The following is a 23,991-nucleotide window of genomic DNA, read 5'->3' as shown; positions in this document are numbered from 1 at the left end:
TTCTTTCTTTCTTTCTCTCCATCTAGATGGTGTCCCAGAGGATCAACTCGGTGGATCTGTCCTGCTGCAGCCTGGAGCAGCTCCCCTCCAACCTGTTCTACAGCCACGACCTCACGCACCTCAACCTCAAACACAACTTCCTGCCGGCGGACCAGCGGCTGCAGCACCTGCAAAGGTAGGGACCAATCCGCCCGACCAACCAATCAGTCAATCACTGAATCTAACAAGAAATCAATCACCCAACCAATCAGTCAATGAATCACTCAACCCACCAACCAACCAACCAACCAATCAATCGATCAATCGATCGATCGACCGACCGACCAATCAATCGACCAATCAACCAACCAATCCTTCAATTGACCGACCAACCCATCAACCAACGAAATAAACCAGCCAACCCATCAATCGACTAATCAATCAACCAATCACTCAACCGACCGATCAAACCAACAAATCAATCAATCTTTATTTATAAAGCACATTTCTTACATTACAATACAATGTGGTTCACATAGAAGAAGATACAAAAATCATATCCCCTGATTCCCCCATCTCCTTGCATGGAGGGCTCATTTATCAGTCCGTTACTATTTTTCTTGTGCACTCGTTTTCTCGTTTGTGAAAAAATGATAAAAATGTTATCATGTTTTTTTTTTGTAACATTTAAGAAAAAAACATATAGAGGGGTGAATGCATCAAACAAAAACATTGAAACTGCTTTTCCTTGAGAAGTACCAGCTAAAATTTTTTTTATAAAATCTGGGATTTTTCAAAGAAGAAAATCTCGCGGATTCCACTTGAAATTAGCAACGTGTTACTATTGTGTTTCCAACCAGGAAGCAATTCCAGCTGTTTTGATTACAAAATAAATCGCTACACACTCATAACGCTACCACCGGCCTCCAGAAGGCGTCATTTGCTTCCAGGCACACAAAGAAATCGCGCCCGCATTTCCGCAGGTGCAATTTCTTATAGATACTGTAGATGAAAATAGATTAATGTGTTAATCTTAGGTTCTCATTTCAGAAATCACAACCATTGACTGGAGAAAACGGCAGCATTTATTTTCCCCATGAAGAGCTTTCAGAGGTTTTTTTGAAGTCTATTGTCACTAACAAATCTATTTGGAGGGAAAATAAACCATTGAGTAACACGTAAAAAAAAGCCACAGTTCTAAATTGTTGTGTAACCAGAGTGAGACCTACTTCCTGAGTCCTACCCTTCCAGAGTCACATGGGGAGGGAAGGGGGATAATAAAACAATCCATATCAAAGTACATAGTGCATTTAACCCTTCCTAATATTTTAGGAATCATTTAACCCTTCCTGATGTTCCTAGATCCAGTTCTAGAGATTTCACCGGGAGGAGAACTTGTACAGCTGACTATGCCAACTAGTGATAATGCAAATTTGCGGTTATGCAAATGATCTCCATCCGTTGGTTTGAGGCAAATGAATTTCTACCCAAATGTTTATGTCGCCATGTCCAACGCCACTAAATGGCTCTTCTTCATAAGATGAGTATTATTGGACTATTATGAGCTTACACTATGATAATAATAAATAATAAAATACAAATTCCTTGTACGTGTAAACTTATTTGGCAATAAAGGCGATTCTGATTCTGATCACATACTATTAACAAAAAATACTCTTAAATTCAGTCCGCCTCCACCAAATCTGTGGTCCCTGGCGCTCTAACTCAAACCCAGTATCCCTGGTGCTCCAACTCAAACCCAGTATCCCTGGTGCTCCAACTCAAACCCAGTATCCCTGGTGCTCCAACTCAAACCCAGTATCCCTGGTGCTCCAACTCAAACCCAGTATCCCTGGTGCTCCAACTCAAACCCAGTGCCCATAGTGCTCCACCTCAAATCCAGTACGCCTGGTGCTCCAACCCAAACCCAGTACCCCTGGTGCTCCAACCCAAACCCAATGCCCCTGGTGCTCCAACTCAAACCCAGTACCCCTGGTGCTCCAACTGAAACCCAGTACACCTGGTGCTCCATCTCAATCCCAATGCCCATGGTGCTCCAACTCAAACCCAGTGCCCATAGTGCTCCACCTCAAAACCAGTACGCCTGGTGCTCCAACTCAAACCCAATAGCCCTGGTGCCTGGTTTTTCTTCATGGTGTTCGAAGAAACTCATGAGGAACATTCAAAACTCAACCCAGGAGGCGGCAGCGCCCTGAGTCCTTGGGCTCATGTGTGGATGAGAGGGACTTGGCCAAGCCAAGTATTGGGAGATTGAAGCATGTCATGTTAAACCTGACACGTTTTAGCAAAGCTAAACTCGATCTGGCCGCAAGAAAGGTCCGGCCGAGCCAATCCGCGACAAGCCATTGAGACGCGGGAAAGCCTTGGCCGGACCCAACTCGGACTCCTGGCATGGAGCGGTACCGACCGAGATCACGTCGGTAATGATGCCGAAAAGTCCGCAGGCGACAGACTCGAGGGACAGTCTATTGATGGACCGGAGCCACGGTCGTGCAGGGCCGTAAGAGGTCGTCCAGGGGTCCCCGGGTCCGGGGTCTGGTCCGGGCCCAGAAGGGTACATGAGTCTGCAGGGAAGCTTTTAATATGCCTGCTCGCCCTCACTCTCCCTCTCTCTCTCTGTGGGCACCATCTGCTGCATGCTTATCATGGCTACAGATTAAAGCCCACAGCCAAGACGTGTGTGTGTGTGTGTGTGTGTGTGTGTGTGTGTGTGTGTGTGTGTGTGTGTGTGTGTGTGTGTGTGTGTGTGTGTGTGTGTGTGTGTGTGTGTGTGTGTGTGTGTGTGTGTGTGTGTGTGCGCGCGTGTGCGTGCGCGCATGTGCCTGGTACTTGTGCATGCCTGTCACAGCGCTTCTTTCTCAAGATTCCTGCCAGAACATTATTCACAATTTAACCCGACGTGTGTGTGCGATAATTGTGTGCAACGAAGATGCAAGAGAGTGGGGGCATTGTGCGTTTGTAGCACGTGTGCTTATGTTAGAGAGAGTGAGAGGGAGAAGAGATGGCGTGATGGAAGATGAAGAGAGAGAGACTTGAATGCACGGTTGTTTGTGACTAACAGAGAGAGTTGCTGCAGGCTACAGATTTTGGGGTCAGTGCATACAGAGTCCTGCTACAGTGACTCCGTTTTTCCATCTCAACACGTGCGTGTTTATGTGTTTTTTGACCTGTATATTTTGTCTTGAATGAATCGGCGTGCGTGTTTTGAGTCCTCCTGCAACTGTTGTGAAAACTGCGGGGTTTAATTACCCGGGTTTTGAAAGACCCAAATGGTAGAGAGGAGCCAGAGGGGGAGAGGGGGAGAGAGGGAGGGAGAGAGAGAGAGAGAGAGAGAGAGAGCGAGAGCGAGAAACCTAAAACCAAACAGTTGATGTGAATGACAGCTCCCCCGCTGGCCGACAACAGAGATAGCATTGACAGAGTTTGCGTCTCTGTTTGACCCAGCACAACAGGAGAAAAATAATTCCATTTTTCAATGTCTGAGGAGTTAGCTCGAAGAACAAATGGGTTTGCCGGTGATAAAATAGTAACAGAGATGCTCTAGGTTTGGGCAAGTGCTTTTTGGGGAAGTTCTCCCTTTAAAGAGGACCTATTATGCTTCCTTTTTTACACATGTTAATCAAGTCTCTGAGGTCCCCAAAACATGTTTTTTGAAGTTTTTTGCTGAAAATACCACCCACATTATGCATTCCAGCCATTGTGACATGCCTCTAAACCCGGACTGGTTGAGAACGGGCTGTTTAAAGTGTGTGTAACTTTAATTGTAAATGAGCAGCCAAGCCCCTAGTTCTGTGAGCCAATGGGCTTTGAGCTTTACTCGGGGCTCCGTTTTATTTACTCTGTAAACTTTACTGATTTCACCTTATCAGTCCACTGAAATCTGTTTCTGAACAAATGTGCAATCCAGTTGCTGAATCTTCACTCATATTAGATCTACAAGGCCTCATTTAAAAGTTTAGTTCCGACTTTGGTTGCCCGTGCTCCAGGCTTGTGGGAGACAGGGACACCGCACCGCGACGCACCGGGACTCCCGCACGCGGGGATTTTTTTGTTTGAAGTAAAGGTCGGAAAATAAAATACAATAAAAGAAGTACATCTACGATGAAAAAAACCCCATTGTTTTTATTGGTTTTGTTCGGGTGAAGACAGCTGACCTGATGGAGCAGATGGACATATAAAGAAATCCGGTACGAGCTGACGTCAGCTCGTGCAGAGTAGAAAAAAAGCTCTGAACGACGATTACTTTGCTGTTAGTTTACATCGTTATTTGACACTTTGGCCACGTCTTATATGAACATCCGACATTGTAACATTATGTATGTGACAGAAAATAAGGAAAGGCATAATAGGTCCCCTTTAAAAACCCCAATGGCGCTTGGTGTCTTCAAATGTTTTGATGAGTGTGTTGGTCTTGTCGGCTGTTTTTGTTTGACTATAAACACTGGTCTGATGCTGTATGCTTCCAAGTGTACCATGTGGAATGGAATGTGTGTGGAATGTCTCTCTCTCCCTCTCTTTCTCTCTCTCTCTCTCTCTATCTCTAATGGGTGATGTGCCGATCAGATACAGATAATCAGTCGTCTGGGATATCAGCCCTTTTCTCCCTCTGGCACCGGGCTGCCTACCTTCCCAGCATGCACCTCGCTCCATGACGGAGTTCACCACCGGTCTCGGTGGGGACTGAGCTCATTTTGCATGCGTATAATTGAACCCACCAATGAGGACGAGAGGAGAGAGGGAGGGAAAGGACAAGGGAGAAGAGAAAAGATGGTCCTTTCCTCTTTCCTTCCCCCCCTCTCTCCTTTGATGCCCCCTCCCCTCACCCCCCGGGGGGGGGGCGGGGGGGGGGGGGGGAGGTTCGACCTCTCTGAAGGTCATGGCTGCACCATGTGAGCGTGGAGCGGGAGGCCAAATGCCACACTGCTCACCAGTGTTTTCACCAACAACACAGCCATGCTTGTTTGATCAACAGGCTTTCAATATTTATGATGTATACGACGGAGGGTTCTGATTGGTCGGGTGATGTGGTTTGCTTCTTTTTTTCAAGCATTGACACGAGGGCTGTTACAGTTGTGAATTTTTTTAGTCGATGATTAATCGTCGTACAAATAATTGTGGTGGAAGAGGAAAACTCCTTTTATTTGTGCCACTATCATTGTACAAGCCTATGATAGTGTAATAATAGTTTAATAAACATTATTACACGTTATGACGGCGAGCCATTTATTGACATTGAACATCGGAACATGGAAAGGTAAACATTTTGGAGAGACAGACAATTGATGAACTAAATTGCCAAATTTCAATTCTGTTCATTGCAACATTTCTCACATTGCCTTAAAGGTCTCCTTAAATTTGGATGGGAACTTATGATCGTGGAATCCGCTGCTGCTACTGCTGTTGTTGCTGCTGGTTGTCTATGGCATCCTGCAAAATCTGGAGTTTTTATAATGTTGTTTTCCAGTCATGGACTATCACAAATTTGCCTTCAGAAATGCCCAGCAAAGGAGCCCTGTAAGGGCTCTCTCGATCCAGACATTTTAGTTGTAGATGAATGGTCATACAACTAATTGTAATTAATTTCATATTATAAGCCTATAGTAGTATAATAATAAACATATGGCTTATGAAGGAAATATATTTATTAATCATTGAATAGTGGAATATAAGAATTTGGGTCAATGGTAAATCTTCCTCAACTCGACTGATGGAAATGGGACAAATTCACATTGATTTCTAACATTGGCTCAAAATCCGCCTTCAATTTGGATGTCGCTCATATTATTATGGAAACTTACGATTTTGCAAAATGATGAATTATTTGATAATTTGATTATGTAATAATTGTGGCAGCTCATCTCGGTCCTTAAACAGACTGAAGGTTACACGGTCTCCTTCCTCATCTGGAAATTGTACTTCATTACATCACTCAGGTTTATTTATAGCCCGTATTCAATTGTTATTATTTTTATGTATTATATAATTTCAAGATACTGAATGATATATTGCAATATGTCAAAATATACATGAATATTTAAAAAGACACAATTGCAGTATAAACGCTGTCTTAACCTCTTTGCTTTCTACCCCTCTCCACCCATCCCTTCTGTTCACCCCTTTGCACCTCCCGTCTCGCCCCCCCCCCTTTCTTCTCTCCTCTTCCTCCACCTCCCTCCTCTTCATCTTCTCCTCCTCCTCCTCCTCCTCTTCCTCCTCACCCAGGTTCTCCCGCTTGCGGAGCCTCAACCTGTCCAACAACCACCTGGGCCACTTCCCTCCGTCCATCTGCGACATCCCCACGCTGACCGAGGTCAACCTCAGCTGCAACTACCTGGACTCCATCCCCGGCGCCGTGGGAGCCATGACCAAGTGGGTTCCTACCGCCTCTTCGTCACGCTTTAGCCCCCCGTTAAGGTGCTTCCGCGGCAAATAATTAACCGAGGGTGCAAGAGGTTTCTTTTAGCTGTGTCACAGGTTTTCGACACATGTGACAGAGGCGGCGGCGGTGGCGGCGGCGTGCCGTCTGGTCAGGAAGCCGCTCAGATATCGGCATTTCAGTGCAATGCTATGCTTAAAGTGCAAACCCCACCTCGGTGTTTGTATTTTAAAGGCCTAAAATATGACCTGGAAAGACCGTTCAACTTGAACGATGACGTGCGTTGACTTTGGACATAGGACATAGTGTGTTCTGTCTTTGAAAGAGCGATTATCATACTACTAAGTCAATAATTTGCAGATTGGCCAGATATCAAATCACAAGGTTTCCATCCCTGCCATATAAAAGAGGTTTTTTTTGGCTTGAACAGAGATGTTTGCTGTGGAGACTTCGCCTCCCCTTCTGAAAAGTAGAGAGTTGACTTAGTCAATATCAACAATGAGAAAAAGGAGGATGAAGCCACAATCAGAGGTGCGGTTTTGTACAGGTCATAACAAGGCGGCGCCAAAGTAGTGTTTTTCCACTTCTTCTGCCTCCGTGTCTTTTCTAGAACTCCCTCCTTCCTGGTTTCTTGTTCCCTCCTTCCTGGTTTCTTCCTCTTCTTACGGCCTTTCAAAAAGGCCGGTGCGTAGTTCGGGCTCTCGGCTAAGAAAGGCCAAAGACGAAGGAGGTCGAGAGAAGAGGTGAAATAGTGGCTCTGAGGTTCCAACATTCCCGCGTCGGCCCCGTGGTATTTGCCGACGGCAGAGGACCTGTCTGTGCTCCTGGAGGGCGTCCATCGCTTTGAGGTCGATTTGGGAAAGTGCTGACAGATGTGGGCCAGATGAGGAGGCTTCTCGGGTCAGTTAGGGCGCTGTATTTAGGGAGCGATTAGATAATAGGACGTTATCCGAGCGACAGGGACGCGTGTTGGACGGGGGTTAATGGAGTCGGCGTCGCTGGGCGACTCTGCGGTCAGATGTTTTGTTTCTGTGGAGGGGGGGGGGGGGGGGGGGGGGGGGTGGGGGTGAGGGAGAGGGAGAGGGAGAGATGCTCAGTGGGTTCCTGTCGTGGACCGTGCGGGAAGGATCTGGAATGCCGGTGCATTCCCCAAGTGACCTGCAAAGGCTGCAAGGCTCTTTGTGTTGCCAGCGCCGCCCGCTGGGCACATTGAGAAACCCTTTTAACTCTGCACCGTTCTCCACGAACAAACTCGGGAGATACTATTCAAAGGTCACGCCGTCACGTTTGTGGGGTGAATTAGTTCAGATGGCAAGATGAACCGGTTCTCTCGACCAAATGATTACACGAGTAATGTCTTTTTTTTTTTTTTTTTTTTTACAGTGTTATTTTTGTTGGTTTATTGGCTCTTTCCCTTTTTTTTTTTTAGTTGCTTGTGTTTTTAATACGTTTTTATTGTTTATTATTAGGTTTGTTTTTATTATTTTATCTTTATTGCATTTTTGCCATTTTGTTTCCCATGTTTATTCTTATTGCTTTCTTCTTATTTTTATTATTGCCCAGTTTTTACCTGAGCTCCTGTGACCCAACAGTTGCTCTCTCTCTGGGGATGAACAAACTATCTATCTATCCGTCTATCTATATAATATATATATATATATATATATATATATATATATATATATATAAACCTTTATATATGTTTCCCCCACCTCTCCTAGTCTGCAGACCTTCCTGTTGGACGGAAACTGTCTGTCTGAGCTTCCTGAGGACCTGGGCTCCCTGCGGCGGCTCAGTTACCTGGGCCTCTCCTTCAACCAGTTCACCCACGTGCCCCAGGTCCTGGAGCGGCTGGCCTCCATGGAGAGGCTGTGCATGGCCGGCAACAGCCTGGACACGCTGGTGCTGCAGACCTTCCGGCTGCTGCGCGTCAAGCACGTCGACCTAAGGTAGGAGCCCCGCCCGGGCGGACGTCTGCCCTCTCGGAAGGAGAGGCGTGTGTGACGCCGACGTTTCGAATTCCGGCGCTTGAAAATGCATCAATTAAGGTAGCTAGGTCTTGTGTTGCGAGTTCAAAATTGCAGGGCCGCACCAGTTCGTCAGTTCCAGCAAAATGGAAGCTCAGAACGAGCTCACGCTTCACACTGAACGTGAGAACTATTAGTAGTGACCAAAGGGTAGACTTTTTTTTTTTCTTTTTTGAAGATTCGGTTCTCCACGAGTCGCTCGGTATAAGAGTCTCCCGAGTTTTCCAGACTCTTTTGTTTTTTCGGAGCGCGCAGCGAGCGAGGGAGGACTTCCTGAGCGATCAACGAGAGTCCCAAGAGTCAGAGTGTTCACCTCTGAGCAGCGAATGGAACTCTCCCAAGAATCATTTCATTCCGTCCAAATTATTCATTTCGGTGGAATGAATGAAATATGCCAAAAACCTTGGCTTTTTTTTTTTTTTGTCAATTGTTTTCAGTTGTGAGTCGAATACTCACTTGACTCGACTTCATTAAAAAAAGATTTGTTTGGCAGGAATGAATCACTCGCGAGTCACTATTACTCACTATTCGCAAGATCACTATTAGTAGACCACAGTAATGACAACATATAATAATAATTCTAAGCACATTTTGGGACGTCTGTGGCATCATTCCGTTGTGAATAGCGTGCCGGGGCAGAGGAAAGCTTGGGAAACACTGATCTAGACGGAGAGCCTGGGTTGAGGAAGACAAAGAACACACTCCTCGATGAAGACCGAGATTCCGCTCCCGGGCGGCTGAAGGCCACGTTGGCAGTGTGACATTTGTCTCCCCCCCCCCCCCCCCCCCCCCCAAAAAAAAAACCACTAACACTGAGGAGAAAAGTGGAACTGGGGGGAGGGGGGAGCTGAACCAGGGCTTCTGGCACAGAAACAGGAAATTATTTGCTTGCGTAGTTGATCGGGTGGGGCGGGGGGAGTGCAGCGCTGGGGATGAGCTGCATTATTCCTCATTTAATGCCTCACTCTCCACGACGCCGCGGCGCGTTCTCCACCCGGGGAGGGGGGACAAAGGTGACTCGCCGTCACGTGGCCACGCGAGACTCAGGAGAGCGAGGCGGGAAGTCGTCCGGCTTTTATTTTTGGGTGCGGGAAACTCGTGCGCTCCGTGTCAAAACAACATTTAGCGCTCGAGGAACCGACCAAACGACCAACCGGACGATCTGTCAGTCACGTGCAAAGCCGAAATCCACCCGCTGTTTTTTTTGTTTTTTGGGGGTTTTTTTGTTTCTTTTCTACACCTTGAAAAAAAACAAAACAATGTATCAGCCCTCACCCGAGGCGTGTTCCCTTCTCTCTCTACAAAGGAAAAGGCCACAGCTGGTTGAGTGGGAATGACCTCTCTCTCTCTCTCCCTCTCTCTCCTTCTCCTGTCAGGCTGAATAAGATCTCCGGCGTGGTGCCGGACGAGCCGGACCTCCTGCGCCACGTCACCCATCTGGACGTGCGCGACAACGGGCTGGAGGAGCTGGACGCCTCCCTGTTCCCCCGGCTGGAGGTGCTGCACTGCGAGAGGAACCGGCTGGCCAGCCTCAAGGCCCGGGGCGGCCCGCTCAAGGCCCTCTACGCCTCCAACAACGGTAGGAGAGCGGGAGAGAGGGAGGGGGGTGCGATTATTCGCACGGCAAGCGTCGGACGTTGGGGACGGAATATTGCGAGCCTCGAGAATCGGGGCCGGGCGTCGGGCGCGGATCTCACCGTTCGATTTTGTCACCAGGGCTCACGATTCACGATCACTTGACATCATGCGATAACCATATATAATTGCCGTAATAATATAATAATGGCAGCCTCCGTTGGAAGTTAACGTGTTTCTATCTCTCTGCAGAGCTGCGGCGGCTCGACGTCAGCCCCGTGCCCTCCAACCTCAGCCTCATGGACATCTCCAGGTGCGAGAGCGACACACGCACGCGCACACACACACACACACACACACACGCGCAGTCAGATATGGTGTGGAAATGTGGAGGACAATATCCGACAAGCCGGATGCTTCTCGGAATATATATTCGTGCTTGTGGCTCTTCCTGGTTTGTGAAAGGATCTCCGGGACACCGCGGCGACGTTCAAATTCCTTTAATCGTGCCGCCATCCGGCGAAGTCCGTGCGGCTGTTTCCGTGGGGAAAAAAAAAGTTTTACGGTGTTGGTTCATAACGACGAACCTATTCCTCGACCGCCAAGTCACATTTGACGGATTTTATTATAAGCGAGCTTTAGAAAGTTTTTCGGGCGTTAAGTCACTGAAAACACACTTTTTATTCTGATTTTTTATTTATTTTCTTTGCTGTTCGTCAATTGTTCGTTCATTTGGATTTTTACAAAAACATAACCAGGCTGCGATCGTACTGAACCACTCACTTATTCAGGAGTCAGTAAGGTTGGTCGTTCACTCACTTCTCCCTTCGCTCCTACACCTACGTAAGTTCCCACGCTCTGAGATTTTAGGGTTTCGATGTGTTTAAACCGATTGCGATTCAAACATGGTTTTGGTTTGATAGAAATAGAGCTGTGCTTACTCAGTGAAGTAGTCCTCCACATTTGAACTCTTACTATTAACTATTACTACTAGTTGAACCGATATACGTTGTCATTGTTTACCCCAAATCCCTGGCGGCTTGGGTAACCGGAGTGTGTTTTTCTGTCGTTATCTTCTTGGTTTCATTGCAATGTAAAGGTCATTTTTTGTGGGCGGAGGGGTTATTCTTTAGCCACATGAACCCTGACCTTTGACCCTCTTGCAGAAGTTATTATTGCGCAGTCAGCACTGATAGTGATCAGAGACACTGTTTGCTGCTTTAAACGCTTAAATAAACAGTCAAGTTATCAAGTTTGTGAATGTTTAGCACGAACAACCTCCCAGGGACGCGAGCTGGACATACATTAAACCTAAACGCTAAACGATAAAGTTGCTGGTGGATTTGTGGAGTGGTGTTTAACGCATTTATCCCAGAGTTTCACCACAGCTATGACCCCCCCCGGAACACAAAATCAACAAACTCAAGCACCTTTTTTTTTTTTTTTTTTTTTTTTTTTTTTGGCGATGGTTCACCTGGTGGTTCTTCCACGTATTTGACTTTTATGAAAGTGTTTATCACCCTCTTCATCCTCCTCCTCCTCCTCCTCCTCCTCCTGGTCCCAGGAACCGCATGGAGCTGCTGCCAGACTGGCTCTGCGAGAGCAAGAAGCTGGAGGTCCTGGACGTCAGCCACAACTTTATCAGCGAGCTGCCGGCGCGGTGAGACTCCCGTTACCCACCGCCCTTCGCCCGCACCCTCCACCCTCCGCCCTCCTCAAGGCTCCCCGACAACTCGCTCCAAGCGAGCGGCTCTCTTAAACGACCCGGAGGGACAGGAGCCGAATGAGTCGTTCGTTTTGTTCCGTTCCTTCCGTTTCGCTCGCGACTCTGCGTTTGTGATTCAGGCTGAATCGCGCCGGATTGACGCCGCAATTAATACCTTTGACGGAAGTAAATCCGTGAGGCTCTCGGACGACTCGTTCGTTCTTATAAACGACCTACAAGTCACTCAGGCGGAGGAGTCTCTTTTCATTCTTGTTTCGGTTCCTGACTGTAACTACAGCCCGGGCACGGGGGAGCGTTCACCGACACTCGAGCTTCAATTTGCGCACCAAAAGGCGCAACGTTGCCCAAACAAAGCTCCGAATGATCTTTTAATTTAAATTCAACGATGCGACCTTGCCTCGCAGACTGAAAATAATTGACCAAACTTAATGACTGAAGACTTAATTAATGTGGGCGGGAAAAAAAAATATTTTGGCGTAATTGGCATAATGATAATGATCGGAGTAAATTACTGTCGCGATTCACAATTAAATTTTTTTTATTTTTTCGCGAGGATTCCGTGTCAAACAGAGCCGTTCACCGGAAGTCCTCCCTCACCCGCGGGTTAAACCGACCGGAGAGTCTGAAATTTCGCTAAAACTTTTTTTTTTTTTTTTTCTTACCGAGTCAGTCGGTCAAGAACCGAATCTGAAAAGGGAGGCGAACCGCCCTCCACCCGCCCACCGCCTCATAAACGCTGTATCTCGCTGTCCTCTGCCACTGAGTCGTATATCCCACGCAGAGCCCTGTAAATCACACTGATAGCCCATAACCTCCACTGCCTCTCTCTCTCTCTCTCTCTCTCTCTCTCCCCCCCAGTCTAGTGCGATGCCTCTCGCCCCTTGGAGGACACTTGAGATGCAGCTCACTCCCTTCCTTTCTTTACACCCCCGTCCCCCGTCTGTTGTTTTATTATAATCCGTCTATCTGTCTGTCTGTCTGTCTGTCTTGCTCACTCCTGGCGTTATCCATCCCCCCATCCTCCTCTTTTTTTCTGCGGTTATATATTCTCTTTTTCCCCCCACTGTCAGGATGATGAATTTCAGCTGCGAGCTCCACTAGAGGCGCTGCTATTTTGAGATTTTTTTTTAATCTTCTTTTTTTTTTTTGCTTTTTCTCCAGATTTCTTTCATCCCAGTCGATCCCCCCCCCCCCCCTCACCCTGTCCTCATCCCTCGCTCGCTGCGGCCCGCTTTTAGTGACAGCCCCTCCACACGTCAGATCTCATTCTCCAGCTCTCCGTCTCCACCTCCATCCTTTTATTCTTCTCTCTGGCTTTCATTTTAATTACAGCATTTGTCCTCTCCCTTCCTCTTTTCCTGCCCAGGTTGCTCTGCAGCGGCAGCCTGAGGAAGCTGAGCGTGGGACACAACCTGCTGCAGAAGCTGCCCGACAGGGTGGAGCGCCCCCTGCTGGAGATCCTGGACGTGCAGCACAACCAGCTGCAGGAGCTGCCCTGCAACCTGTTCCTCAAGTCAGACAGGTGACTTGACTTGACTTGATGTTATATATACACAGTGGTACTTTGACTTACGAGTTTAATTTGTTCCGTGACAGAGCTCGTAATTCAATCTGCTCGTATAGCAAATCAATTTTCACCATTGAAATGAATTGGAATGCCATTAATCCGTTCCAGCCCCCAAAAAAACACCCCAATTTATTTTGTTATGTTTTTAAATAGGAAAAATATATTTATAAATAACAATTATTGTATAAAAACATAATTAAACGCTTTCTCCTGCGAGCTGCTTCTCCGTCAACCACACCAACAGCAGATTCTCCATCTTTTCATGGACAGCGGTCCGCAGCTTCGACATTATTTTAACGCCCTTGGCTGGCGTGATACCCTTTATCGCCTCCTTCTGCTTCAGTATGGTACATATGGTAGGAGTACTACGCTCGTACTGCCTCGTCAATTCCATCACACGCACACCTCGCTCATGTTTTTCTATGATTTCATGCTTTAATTCAATCATCCGCTTCTTCTTCTCAGCACTTACTTTCTTAGGACCCATGGTTAGAAAAAGAAAATTGGCAAAGTAACTGCACAAAAAGCATAAAACGCGAGCACAAAACACAAAAGAGATGCTTCCACGGTCAGGTAACCACGTGAACTGAAGGAGTGAGACGCAGGATGCTGGCAGGATTCGCTCGCCACGCCAACTCGCGGCGGCACCTGAAGCTCGCTCCTCGTAACTCACATTTTTGCTCGCAAATCAATACAAAAAAATCGACGGAACAACGGCTCGTAACTCGGAACCCCCCCCCCCCCCACCCCGTGCAAAACCAATACAAGGATGGACTTGATTTTCACCTTTTTTAACACCTGAAGCATCTAAGAACACATTATTGCCATAATTACTAATAAAATGAATATGATTGGTTTGATAAAATGTACTTACTGAAAGTCACTTTGGACCAAAGGGTCCGCCAAATGGCATGATGCAATGTACTTTTTAAATAATTATTTTTGTACATTTTGTTCGAATTAGTTAATTTGATGTTGCGTCGTTGGACGGCTTGAAAATTAATAATATCATCATCATTTTACTTTTCTGTTTTGTAGCAATCAACTAAGAAAACATTGAAAGTTGGACTGATTCTGCACCAGTCAGTAAAGACAATGGATCATATTGGTGCTGCGTATCAGCCGATGCATGAAGTTAATGCTTAGGATTCAGAAGCGTATTGGCAGTGGAAAGGCACGACCCATGCATCCCTCTTATAGAGATATGAATGATTTTATTATTATTCTTTTTTTTTCCTGGACAAATCATCCACTAACTTTAAAACCCCTCCGTCCCTCTCAGCCTGCGGTGTGTGAACGCGTCGGCGAACCGCCTGGAGCTGCTGCCTCCCTCCAGCCTGGCGGAGGAGAGCCCGAGCGTCCTGCAGGAGCTCTACCTCACCAACAATCTCCTCAGCGACAAGAGCGTCCCGCTGCTCACTGGGCACGCCCGCCTCCGCGTGCTGCACATGGCCTACAACCGCCTGCAGACATTCCCCGCCAGGTACAACAACAATAAACAATATTAATAGCAACGGAAAAAAAAAAGGGCACAAAGAGCTAGAGCCCCCTCCCCCAGATCAGCAGCGTCACTGTTTCCCAGTTTTCTTTGAGTAGATTTTTTAATGTTTCTTAATTTTGATGTTTATTTTGTTGTTCATTGATCATTTTTCTTTATCTATATTCTTGTTTATTTAAAGTTTTTTTTTTTTATTGCTTATAAATAATTTTTTGGTTTTTTATTATTATATTGTTTATTGTTCATTTTTAACTTTATATTTTATTGTTCATTGTTTATGTTGAGGTTCATTATTGGCCTTTTTTTAAGGTTTTCGTAAGGTTTTTTCCAAGATTATTTTTTATTGATTATTTTTAGGTATGTTCTGTTGTTAATTTTTGTATATTATTAGTATTTATTGCTCATTTTTAGTTTTGTTTGTTGTAAGTTTATTACATATTGCCAGTTTTTCCCTATTTTTATTTTAGTATTTATTATTATCTATAACTATATCTGTCCATCTATCTATCTATCTGTCTATCTGTCTATCTGTCTATCTGTCTACCTGTCTACCTGTCTATCTGTCTATCTGTCTATCTGTCTTTCTGTCTATCTGTCTATCTGTCTGTCTGTCTGTCTGTCTGTCTGTCTGTCTGTCTGTCTGTCTGTCTGTCTGTCTGTCTGTCTGTCTGTCTGTCTGTCTATCTATCTGTTCCCACATCTCCTCCCTTCTCTTAACCTGCAGTAAAATGGCCATTTTCTTCCTTGTTTCTGTACCTTTAGCTTTATTGTTTATTGTTAATTGGACTCTTCAGACTTCCTCTTTCCTCGGCTAATCCACTCCTTTCTCTCAAACCCGCAGTAAAATGGCCAAGCTGGAGGAGCTGGAGGAGGTGGACCTGAGTGGGAACATGCTGAAGACGGTGCCCACCACCATCCTGAGCTGCCGCCGCATGCACACGCTCATCGCCCACTCCAACGCCATCGAGGTGTTCCCAGAGGTCATGCAGCTGATGGAGATGAAGGTGGGGGTGATGGAAAAGTGGGTGTGGGCGTATGATTCTGTGGCGGGAAATTTTGCTGCGAATAAAAATTGTGGAGCTGGAAAATGGATCATCACATCAACGAAAATGTACTCGGCTTGTCCTTTTCCTAGTTTGACCACCAGAGGGCAGAGTCACTCCAGTCAGTGCTGGAAGAGCCTTTTACTTAAAGTAAAAGTACAAACACCCTGACACCAAAATGACTCTAGTAAAAGCAAAAGTACCACATTGACATTTATACTGAAGTCAAAGTATATAAGTGCTTGTTCTTAAATGTACTTAAAGTAGTTAAAGTAAAAGTACTGGTCATATCCAGTGTCTTGATATAACACTCTCTAATAGGGCGTGAAGTGTCGACAGATTATAATAAAAAAAACTCGGTAGTCATGGTCATTTACAAATACATACACTAAATATATATTCAGTTTTTTATATATTCTTTTACTTAAGTAAAGTAACTAGTATTAGAAATGTAATAGTGTAAAAACGTATTGATACTGGCTTTGAAATGTAGTGGGGTTGAAGTCTATATACTTAAGTAAGTACAAATAGTTGAAAACATTTACTTAAGTACATGAACTAAAAGTAAAATAGACAAAATAAAAGTACTTTTTTACTTTCTACCACTGGCGAACGTAGCGCAGTGGAATTTTAAATGACTTGAAATAATTGTAATAATTGTTTAGACACGCATCTGCTTTCAAAAGCTGTTTCAACTCATAAACTACAAAAGTATATAACAAAGAAAAACTATGGAGATATTAGAACAAAGAATGAAACGTATAAACAATGAAATGGAATAAACAATGAAATTAATAATGAAATAATGAAATTGTCATGGTATTGATATAAATACTGTACGACTAATGGATTTTTTTTCACATTTAAGGCTGAAGGAATAAAGAAGGGAACTTCTACAGTCAGAATTTTCCATTCAATATGATATATCGTTGAAAATATCATAAAATATCATATTTTTAACATTAGAGATCTCATATATGTATTATTTTGCAGTTGTAACAATATCAACAATGTATCGCAACAAAGTGTGTGTGTGTGTGTGTCTGTGTGTGTGTGTGTGTGTGCGTGTGCGCGCGTGCTCATGCAGTGTGTGGATCTGAGCTGCAACGAGCTGACCGAAATCTCGCTGCCGGAGAACCTTCCTCCCAAGCTGCAGGAGCTGGACCTGACTGGGAACCCGCGCCTCAGCTTGGACCACAAGACCCTGGAGCAGCTCAAGTAGGGATTCAAGTCTCATCTCACCCCATCTTATCCTATCTTGTCTTCAGCTCAAACACGTTCAACTTCCCGTATCGGCGTGACTTGTACGAGGTCGCTGTTTCCGGGGCTAGCGTGCCGGGAAAATGTTGGGAAAACCGGCCCTTGCGTTGCAAGATCAAAGTTGCAAGGCGGCGCCGATTCATCTCTTCCATCGGCTCCGGCAGAGCAGCAGCTCTGTGTTCATCAGAACAAGCTCTCGTTTCACTCTGGAAAGAGAGGAACTATGAGAAGGGATGAAAAGTTGAGGTTCGGTTCTTGATGAGTCGCTCAGGAAAATGAGTCGTTTGTTTTTGGATTTGCTTAGGCTTTTTTTTTTTTTTTTTTTTGCCTCTGACTTGAACCATTTTCAGTTTGTGGTCGAAGATTAGTCAAAGGTTCCTGGGAGTGGACTCCCGGCCCCTGAGGCATTTAAAAGATTTGTTTCGCTACGAATGAATCGTTCGCCAGCCGTGCATCATTAACCATCAGTAGACCATAATAATAAGTACAGTTGTATGCGTTTGTCGGGGTGGTTGGTGGTTAACAGGACGGGGGGTGATGTGCCGTGGGGGGTTATTTGATTGTTAAAAGCTGCGGCGTGGCAGAAGAAAAGTTTGGGAAGCACCGATTCCTCGGTGATTCCTAATCCCCCTCTCTTTCCCTTTTCCTCCGTCAGTAACATCCGCTGTTTTCGCATCGATCCTCCGCCGACCTTCTCGGCCGGCGAGGCGTCGGGCGGCCCCGCCGTGTGGAGCCACGGCTACACCGAGGCCTCGGGCGTCAAGAACAAGTGAGTTTTTACGCATCTGGGATTATTATGTTATGGAGGCACAGCCCATTTATTCCTGATTTTGTACAGTGAAATATTTCTCCAGGAGTTTTTTTTATTTATTTATTTTTCCTAAGATGACTTAACCTGCTTGCAGACGCTCAGTTACTTTCTGTTACTAAAATAAGAATTTTGAAATGTTTTGTGTTTATGTTGATGCAATAATGCAAAATGTTTTGTCATGTGTTTAAACAAGGTGTTTGTAGGTCATTTAAAAAGTCTTAAAATGCCTTCAGTTCCATTTGACGTAGGCCTTATTACGTTAGGCCTTAAAAGTATGTATATTTATGAGGGCTCGATTTCAACATTATCATTTTGTCAGATTTTTTTTTCCATATCTATATATATATATATATCATATCATATCATCCTAAAAATAACTATTAACAATATAAATGTGGCAATCTACAATGAACCTAAAAAATAAAAATAAACAATAAAAATAAGCCTGAAAATAAACATTAACCAAGAAAAAAAATTTCAATAAACAATATAATAAACCTCTGTATCAACCATTCTTATGTTGACACATTAGAAATTGTGCAAGGTTGCATACATTTACAGTATTATATTAATATAATTATTATTGTTATTATCATCATCATCATAATCATCATCATTATTATCATTATCATTATAATTATTATTATTATTATTATTTTTATCATTATTGTCATTGTCATTATCATTATTATTATTATTATTATTATTATTATCATTATTATTTCACCTGGACCCTACTTCCGCTGACCTGTCTAACCCATGAGCATCTACAGTGTATTTTCCCTTTACTGTCTAACATATTTTCATTACATAAAAATAAAATTAAAAAAACTCTACTAGTCCTGCTTGTTTCTGAAGGATGTTTATCTGACTGTGACACACAATTGGTCTGATACTGTGACAAATGTACTAATTACAAGTCACTTTGGACAAAAGCGTCTAATCAATGACATCATGTAATGATATCAGTTAAAGTCGTTTCAAAACATGTTTTCCCTACATGCACTCGCAGCCCCGAGAGCCGCTCATCACTTTCCTTCTTTCCTTGCGTCATCCTCAGTCAACAGGATTAAACCCGAGCCCGACATATTATTATTATTATTACTACTTGTTGTACCTGCAGACTGTGCGTGGCGGCGCTGTCGGTGAGCAGCTTCTGCGGCAGCCGTGAGGCCCTGTACGGGGTGTTTGACGGCGAGCGGAACGTGGAGGTTCCCTACCTGCTGCAGTGCACCATGAACGACGTGCTGGCCGAGGAGCTGCACAACGCCACCAGCCACCAGGACTACATGACGCACACCTTCCTGGTCATGCAGAGGTACGCATCGCACGCCCACAAAAGGACACGCCTGGAAACTTGTGTGGGTGTGGGGGTTTTTTTGGTTTTTTTTTTTTGGGGAATAGGTAAAAATTGCAAGTCAAAGAAAAAAAAAAACATTAGAAATAGCTCCAAAGACTGAGTTTATGTACAGGATATATGCATGTATGTACAGTATGAATACGTATGTTTTGATTATGGATATTTTTTGCGTATATTGTTTGCCTGTATATAGAAACCACGGAAAGTTAAAGTGAATAACATTCCTCATCTTGTTCCAATGGCACCTGTCAAGGGGTGCGATGTATTATTCAACATTCCAGATTCAAGATGTTTATTTATCACATACAAAAACATGCATACATACATGCAGTGAAATGCCATTGCAACGCACCCAGAGATTATGCACAATAAGTACTAACTTTAGGCAGCAAGTGAACACTCAGTTCTTGAAGTTGATGTGTTGGAAGCAGGAAAAATGGAAAAGAGTAGGGATCTGAGCGACTTTGACAACGCGCATAGGGAGAGTGAAGTCCAGCCCGTCTGGTCCGATCCCACAGAAGAGCTACTGTAGCACAAATTGCTGGAAAAGTTAATGCTGCTATGATAGAAAGGAGTCAGAACACACAGTGCATCGCAGCTTGCTGCGTATGGGGTAGTGCCCATAGTGGGAGTGCCCGTGCTGACCCCTGTCCCCCGCTGAAAGCTCCGACAATGGGCAGGTGAGCGTCAGAACTAAACCGTGGAGCAATGGAAGCAGGAGGCCTAGTCTGATGAGTCACGTTTTTCATCTACATCATGTGGATGGTCGGGGTTAGGGTCCGATGGAGCATCTGTGGGATGTGCTGGAACCACAAGCCCGATCCACGGGGTCCCCACCACACAACTTCCAGGACGTAAAGGATCTGCTGCTAACGTCTTGGTGCCAGATCCCACAGGACACCTTCAGAGGTCTTGTGGAGGCCATGCCTCAATGGGTCAGAGCTGTTTTGGCGGCACGAGGGGGAGCGACACAATATTAGTGGTTATTGGTGGCGGTTTTAAATAGTGTGGCTGATCGCTGTATCTATATTGCTTATATGATGTGCTTCTTGAATATATAATTATATTAATTAATAATGATTATATATATAATTATATATAATTAATAATACAACTTTTTTTTATATTTTATTACATTTCTTATTTACTTTTTATTTACATTTATTTTTTATTTCTATTATTATAATTTTTTTTTAACCTGTGCTGTCAACATGTTGTGCATACAACACAGAGCATTTATATGCTTTTTATTGCATCTAGGACAGAGTTAATCTGCAAGCGGAGTTCAACTTCTCAACCTGCAATGCCACTCTTTATTGATTGTTTAATCATCAAGAACTGCTGCATTTCCTCTGTCCTGTGGACGACCTGTAGGATGACAAGAGCACAGCTTTTTGTTGTACAGAACCTCCACCAATCCCCCTTTTTTGGAGAACGATCCTACCATGTTTTAGTTTATTAACAACTATTCATCATTACTACTCCAAGAGGGGGAAGGAGAATCACCGCGGGTGAGACAGATAAACATAGAAACAATGTACATGGAACAACATAAACATAGAAACATCAGACGACAACATGTATCGACAAAACATGATTAATTAAGTCCGGAAAACTGGAACAGCAATTCGGCAGGTGGCCTCTTCCTGTGATAGCTATGGCAGTAAATGAGGGAGAGAAGGAGAAGGATGTTATCAGGAGGGTGTTCGGGTGTGTGTGTACGGTTGCACAGGACTTGTCCTAATTAGTTGTGTTGTATAAGGTCAGTATTATATCGTAGCGCCCAGAGCACCCTGCCCTGCAGCCACAGAAGACCCCAGAGAACCCGGGGAGCAACTCCCACGCACGGCCCCGAGAAGCATAAACCCGAGGAGACCATGCACCCCCGAAGCACACACATACAACCAACCCCCACGTGCCGTCATAGCACGCACCCACAACTTCAGGAATATAGGACTTCTGGTACTGGGAGGGATTTTTATACAATTTTATAAAATCCTACTCTGTTGAATAGAGTATATACAGTGTTAACACAGGTATAATGAACATAATAATGTACAGTATGCAGCGTATTGTGGAAGGGCCGCCATGTGGAAGGACGCAGTCAATCATCTTTTTTCTCAAACCAGAAAACCAGGCCTTTATGATTTGGATTCTAAATGTATTATTGAAGTCTCTCCCCTCCTCCCTCCCTTCCCACAGGAAGCTGGGCACGGCGGGCCAGAAGCTGGGTGGCTCGGCGGCGCTGTGCCACATCCGGCATGACCCCACGGAGCCAGCCGGCTGCTTCACACTGACCGCCGCCAACGTGGGCAAGTGCCAGGCGGTGCTGTGCCGTGACGGGAAGCCCACACCCCTGTCCCTGCTGCACAACGTGGGGCTGCAGGAGGAGTACCGCAGGGTCCGCCAGCACAAGGCCATCGTCACCGAGGTGCGCGGAGGGAGGGGTGGGTGGATGCATGGAGGGAGGGATGGGCGGATGAATGGGTGGAACACTGATGAACATAGAGGGAGCCTCGCCGCACGCAGCCTCACGTTCTCCCGTTCTCCCTTGCAGGACAACAAGGTGAACGGCGTGACGGACTCCACAAGGATCATGGGATACTCCTTCCTCTTCCCGTCCGTCATCCCCTGCCCCTACGTCCAGACGGTGACACTTACGCCGCAAGACGAGTTCTTCATCCTGGGCAGCCGGGGCCTGTGGGACGCCATGTCCCCAGCCGAGGCGGTAGAGGCGGTGCGCAATGTGCCGGACGGCCTCGCCGCCGCCAAGAAGCTGTGCACGCTGGCGCAGGGCTACGGCTGCACGGACTCCCTGAGCGCCGTGGTGGTCCAGCTCAGCGTCAGCGAGGACTGCTGCTCCTGCTACTGTTCCGAGCCCCCCCAGCCGCCCCCTAGCCCCGGCCTGGGCTCCTACCCGGCCTCCGCCATCAAGGAGCGGCCCCTGGGGGCCCCGGACGGCTCCCTACCGGTGCCGCCGTCCTCCTGCAGCGAGATCAGCAGCGAGATCAGCACCAGCGAAATGAGCAGCGAGGTGGGCTCCACCGCCTCATCTGACGAGCCCCACCAGAGCTCCCTGATGCTGCTGCACGACCAGCCCCCGCACCTCCACCTGCACCACCAGGCCCACCCACTGGCCTTGCTGCATCTGCAAGCGCACCCCGTCGCCACCACACCCTGCCAGTACCAGTACCCGGGCTCAGAGCTGCCCTCTGCCCGCAGCTGCTGCGCCCTCCACCCGGCCTGCCTTGCGGGCTCCTTCCAGCGGCAGCTGTCCAGCGCCACCTTCTCCAGCGCGCTCTCCGACAACGGGCTGGACAGCGAGGACGAGGAGCCCATCGCCGGGGTCTTCTCCAACGGGAGCCGCGTGGAGGTGGAGGCCGACGTGCATTGCCTCAAGGCCGACCCCTCCTCTTCCTCCATGGGCCAGGACGGCGCCGCCCCTCGGCCGCCGCCGCCGCCCCCTCCACCACCTCCGCCCTCCACCCCGGAGCCCCTGGAGGACGGGGGCAACGCCATCAGCCCCGGGGAGGCCGAGAGAGACGGCCTAGAAAGGGGGGATGAGGCGTGGCTGGGGGGCGGCGGCGCCGACGGGGGGAAGGCGGCGGCGGGGAAGTGGCGGGGCAACGGCTCGGTGGCCCGCCAGGAGAAGAGCCACAACCTCATCGAGGTGGCCGCCGACGCTCCCTGCAAGAAGCCCGGCGGCTACTTCACGGCGCCCGCCCAGCCCGACCCCGACGACCAGTTCATCATCCCCCCGGAGCTGGAGGAGGAGGTGAAGGAGATCATGAAGCAGCATCAGCAGAAGCAGCAGAAGCCCCCCAGCGGTGACCAGCCCGCCGACTACTACGACACCCCGCTCTGAAGCACCAACCTCCTTGCTCCTCCAGACCTCCGTCACGCATGTTCCTCCCGCGCATTCTGCATCGCGTCCTCCCATGAAGCTGGTGTTCCTCCATCGCCGGCTTTCCACCACTGCTGGTTTTCCTCCTGAAACTACTGTTCTTCCATCGCTGGTGTTCCTCCATCACTACATCACAGGCATTCCTCCATTACTGTTGTTCCTCCATCACTACATTACAGGCATTCCTCCATTACTGTTGTTCCTCCATCGCTACAGGGCTGGTGTTCCTCCATAGCCGCTGTTCCTCCATAGCTGGTGTTGCTCCATAGCTGGTGTTGCTCCATAGCTGGTCTTACTCCATCATTGGCATTCCTCCATCGCGGTTGTTCCACCAGAACCCGGTGCTCCCCATGAGGCCGCGACACCACCTGCGCCCTACCTTTTCTTCACGTTCTTCCAACATGCCTCCAGTGCGCCACCTCATGGCCGTAAAGCACCGCGCCCTGTCCATTCTGCTCCATCGCCTTCCTCGTTGGTCGAAGCAATTTGCCAGGAGATAACAAGCAGACGAGCCCTTTAATGACACCTCTGACTCCCTTGAGGACCCTTTTTTTTTGGGACCCCTTTTTTGGGGGGGGGGGGGGGATTATCTTTAGTCTTTTTTTACTTTATATTAACAACATCAACGAGCGACATGTTTGTACTCGACACGACTCTGTCTCTGCAGTAGCGCTAGCCTGTCACGCCGCACTCGCTAAGGATGAGTTCTTTAACGCCCCCCTTCCCTCTCTTCTTTTGTTTGTTTGTTTTCTAAGGACTAACCATATCTTTTACCCGAGAAGTAGGCGAAGGAGCTTTTTTTTTTTTTTTTTTTTTTGTTTTTGGTTTTGCTTTCCAAAACCAG

The 23,991-nt window shown here is 46.7% G+C and overlaps 1 protein-coding gene across 1 annotated transcript in view; it reads left to right on the top strand.

Annotated features, from left to right (window-relative positions):
- phlpp1 (PH domain and leucine rich repeat protein phosphatase 1) overlaps positions 1–23,108 on the top strand; it is a gene marked incomplete at both ends in the record, with an annotated part of 47,952 nt that extends 24,844 nt beyond the window's left edge. The window contains 14 exons of the mRNA XM_080010388.1: positions 27–175; positions 6,223–6,369; positions 8,098–8,325; positions 9,780–9,982; positions 10,231–10,291; positions 11,543–11,638; positions 13,071–13,226; positions 14,554–14,754; positions 15,611–15,773; positions 16,900–17,030; positions 17,728–17,841; positions 19,007–19,201; positions 21,446–21,674; positions 21,801–23,108. Of these exons, the coding sequence (XP_079866514.1) occupies positions 27–175; positions 6,223–6,369; positions 8,098–8,325; positions 9,780–9,982; positions 10,231–10,291; positions 11,543–11,638; positions 13,071–13,226; positions 14,554–14,754; positions 15,611–15,773; positions 16,900–17,030; positions 17,728–17,841; positions 19,007–19,201; positions 21,446–21,674; positions 21,801–23,108 (3,381 nt within the window). The remainder of the gene's footprint in view (positions 1–26; positions 176–6,222; positions 6,370–8,097; positions 8,326–9,779; positions 9,983–10,230; positions 10,292–11,542; positions 11,639–13,070; positions 13,227–14,553; positions 14,755–15,610; positions 15,774–16,899; positions 17,031–17,727; positions 17,842–19,006; positions 19,202–21,445; positions 21,675–21,800) is intronic.
- Between the last annotated feature and the right edge of the window lie 883 nt (positions 23,109–23,991).

This window comes from Zeus faber (assembly GCF_960531495.2).
Source record: "Zeus faber genome assembly, chromosome: 12".
Lineage (NCBI taxonomy): Eukaryota > Metazoa > Chordata > Actinopteri > Zeiformes > Zeidae > Zeus > Zeus faber.
The sequence above is the reverse complement of the archived record's forward strand: the minus strand, read 5'-3'. Positions and strand labels throughout refer to the sequence as shown.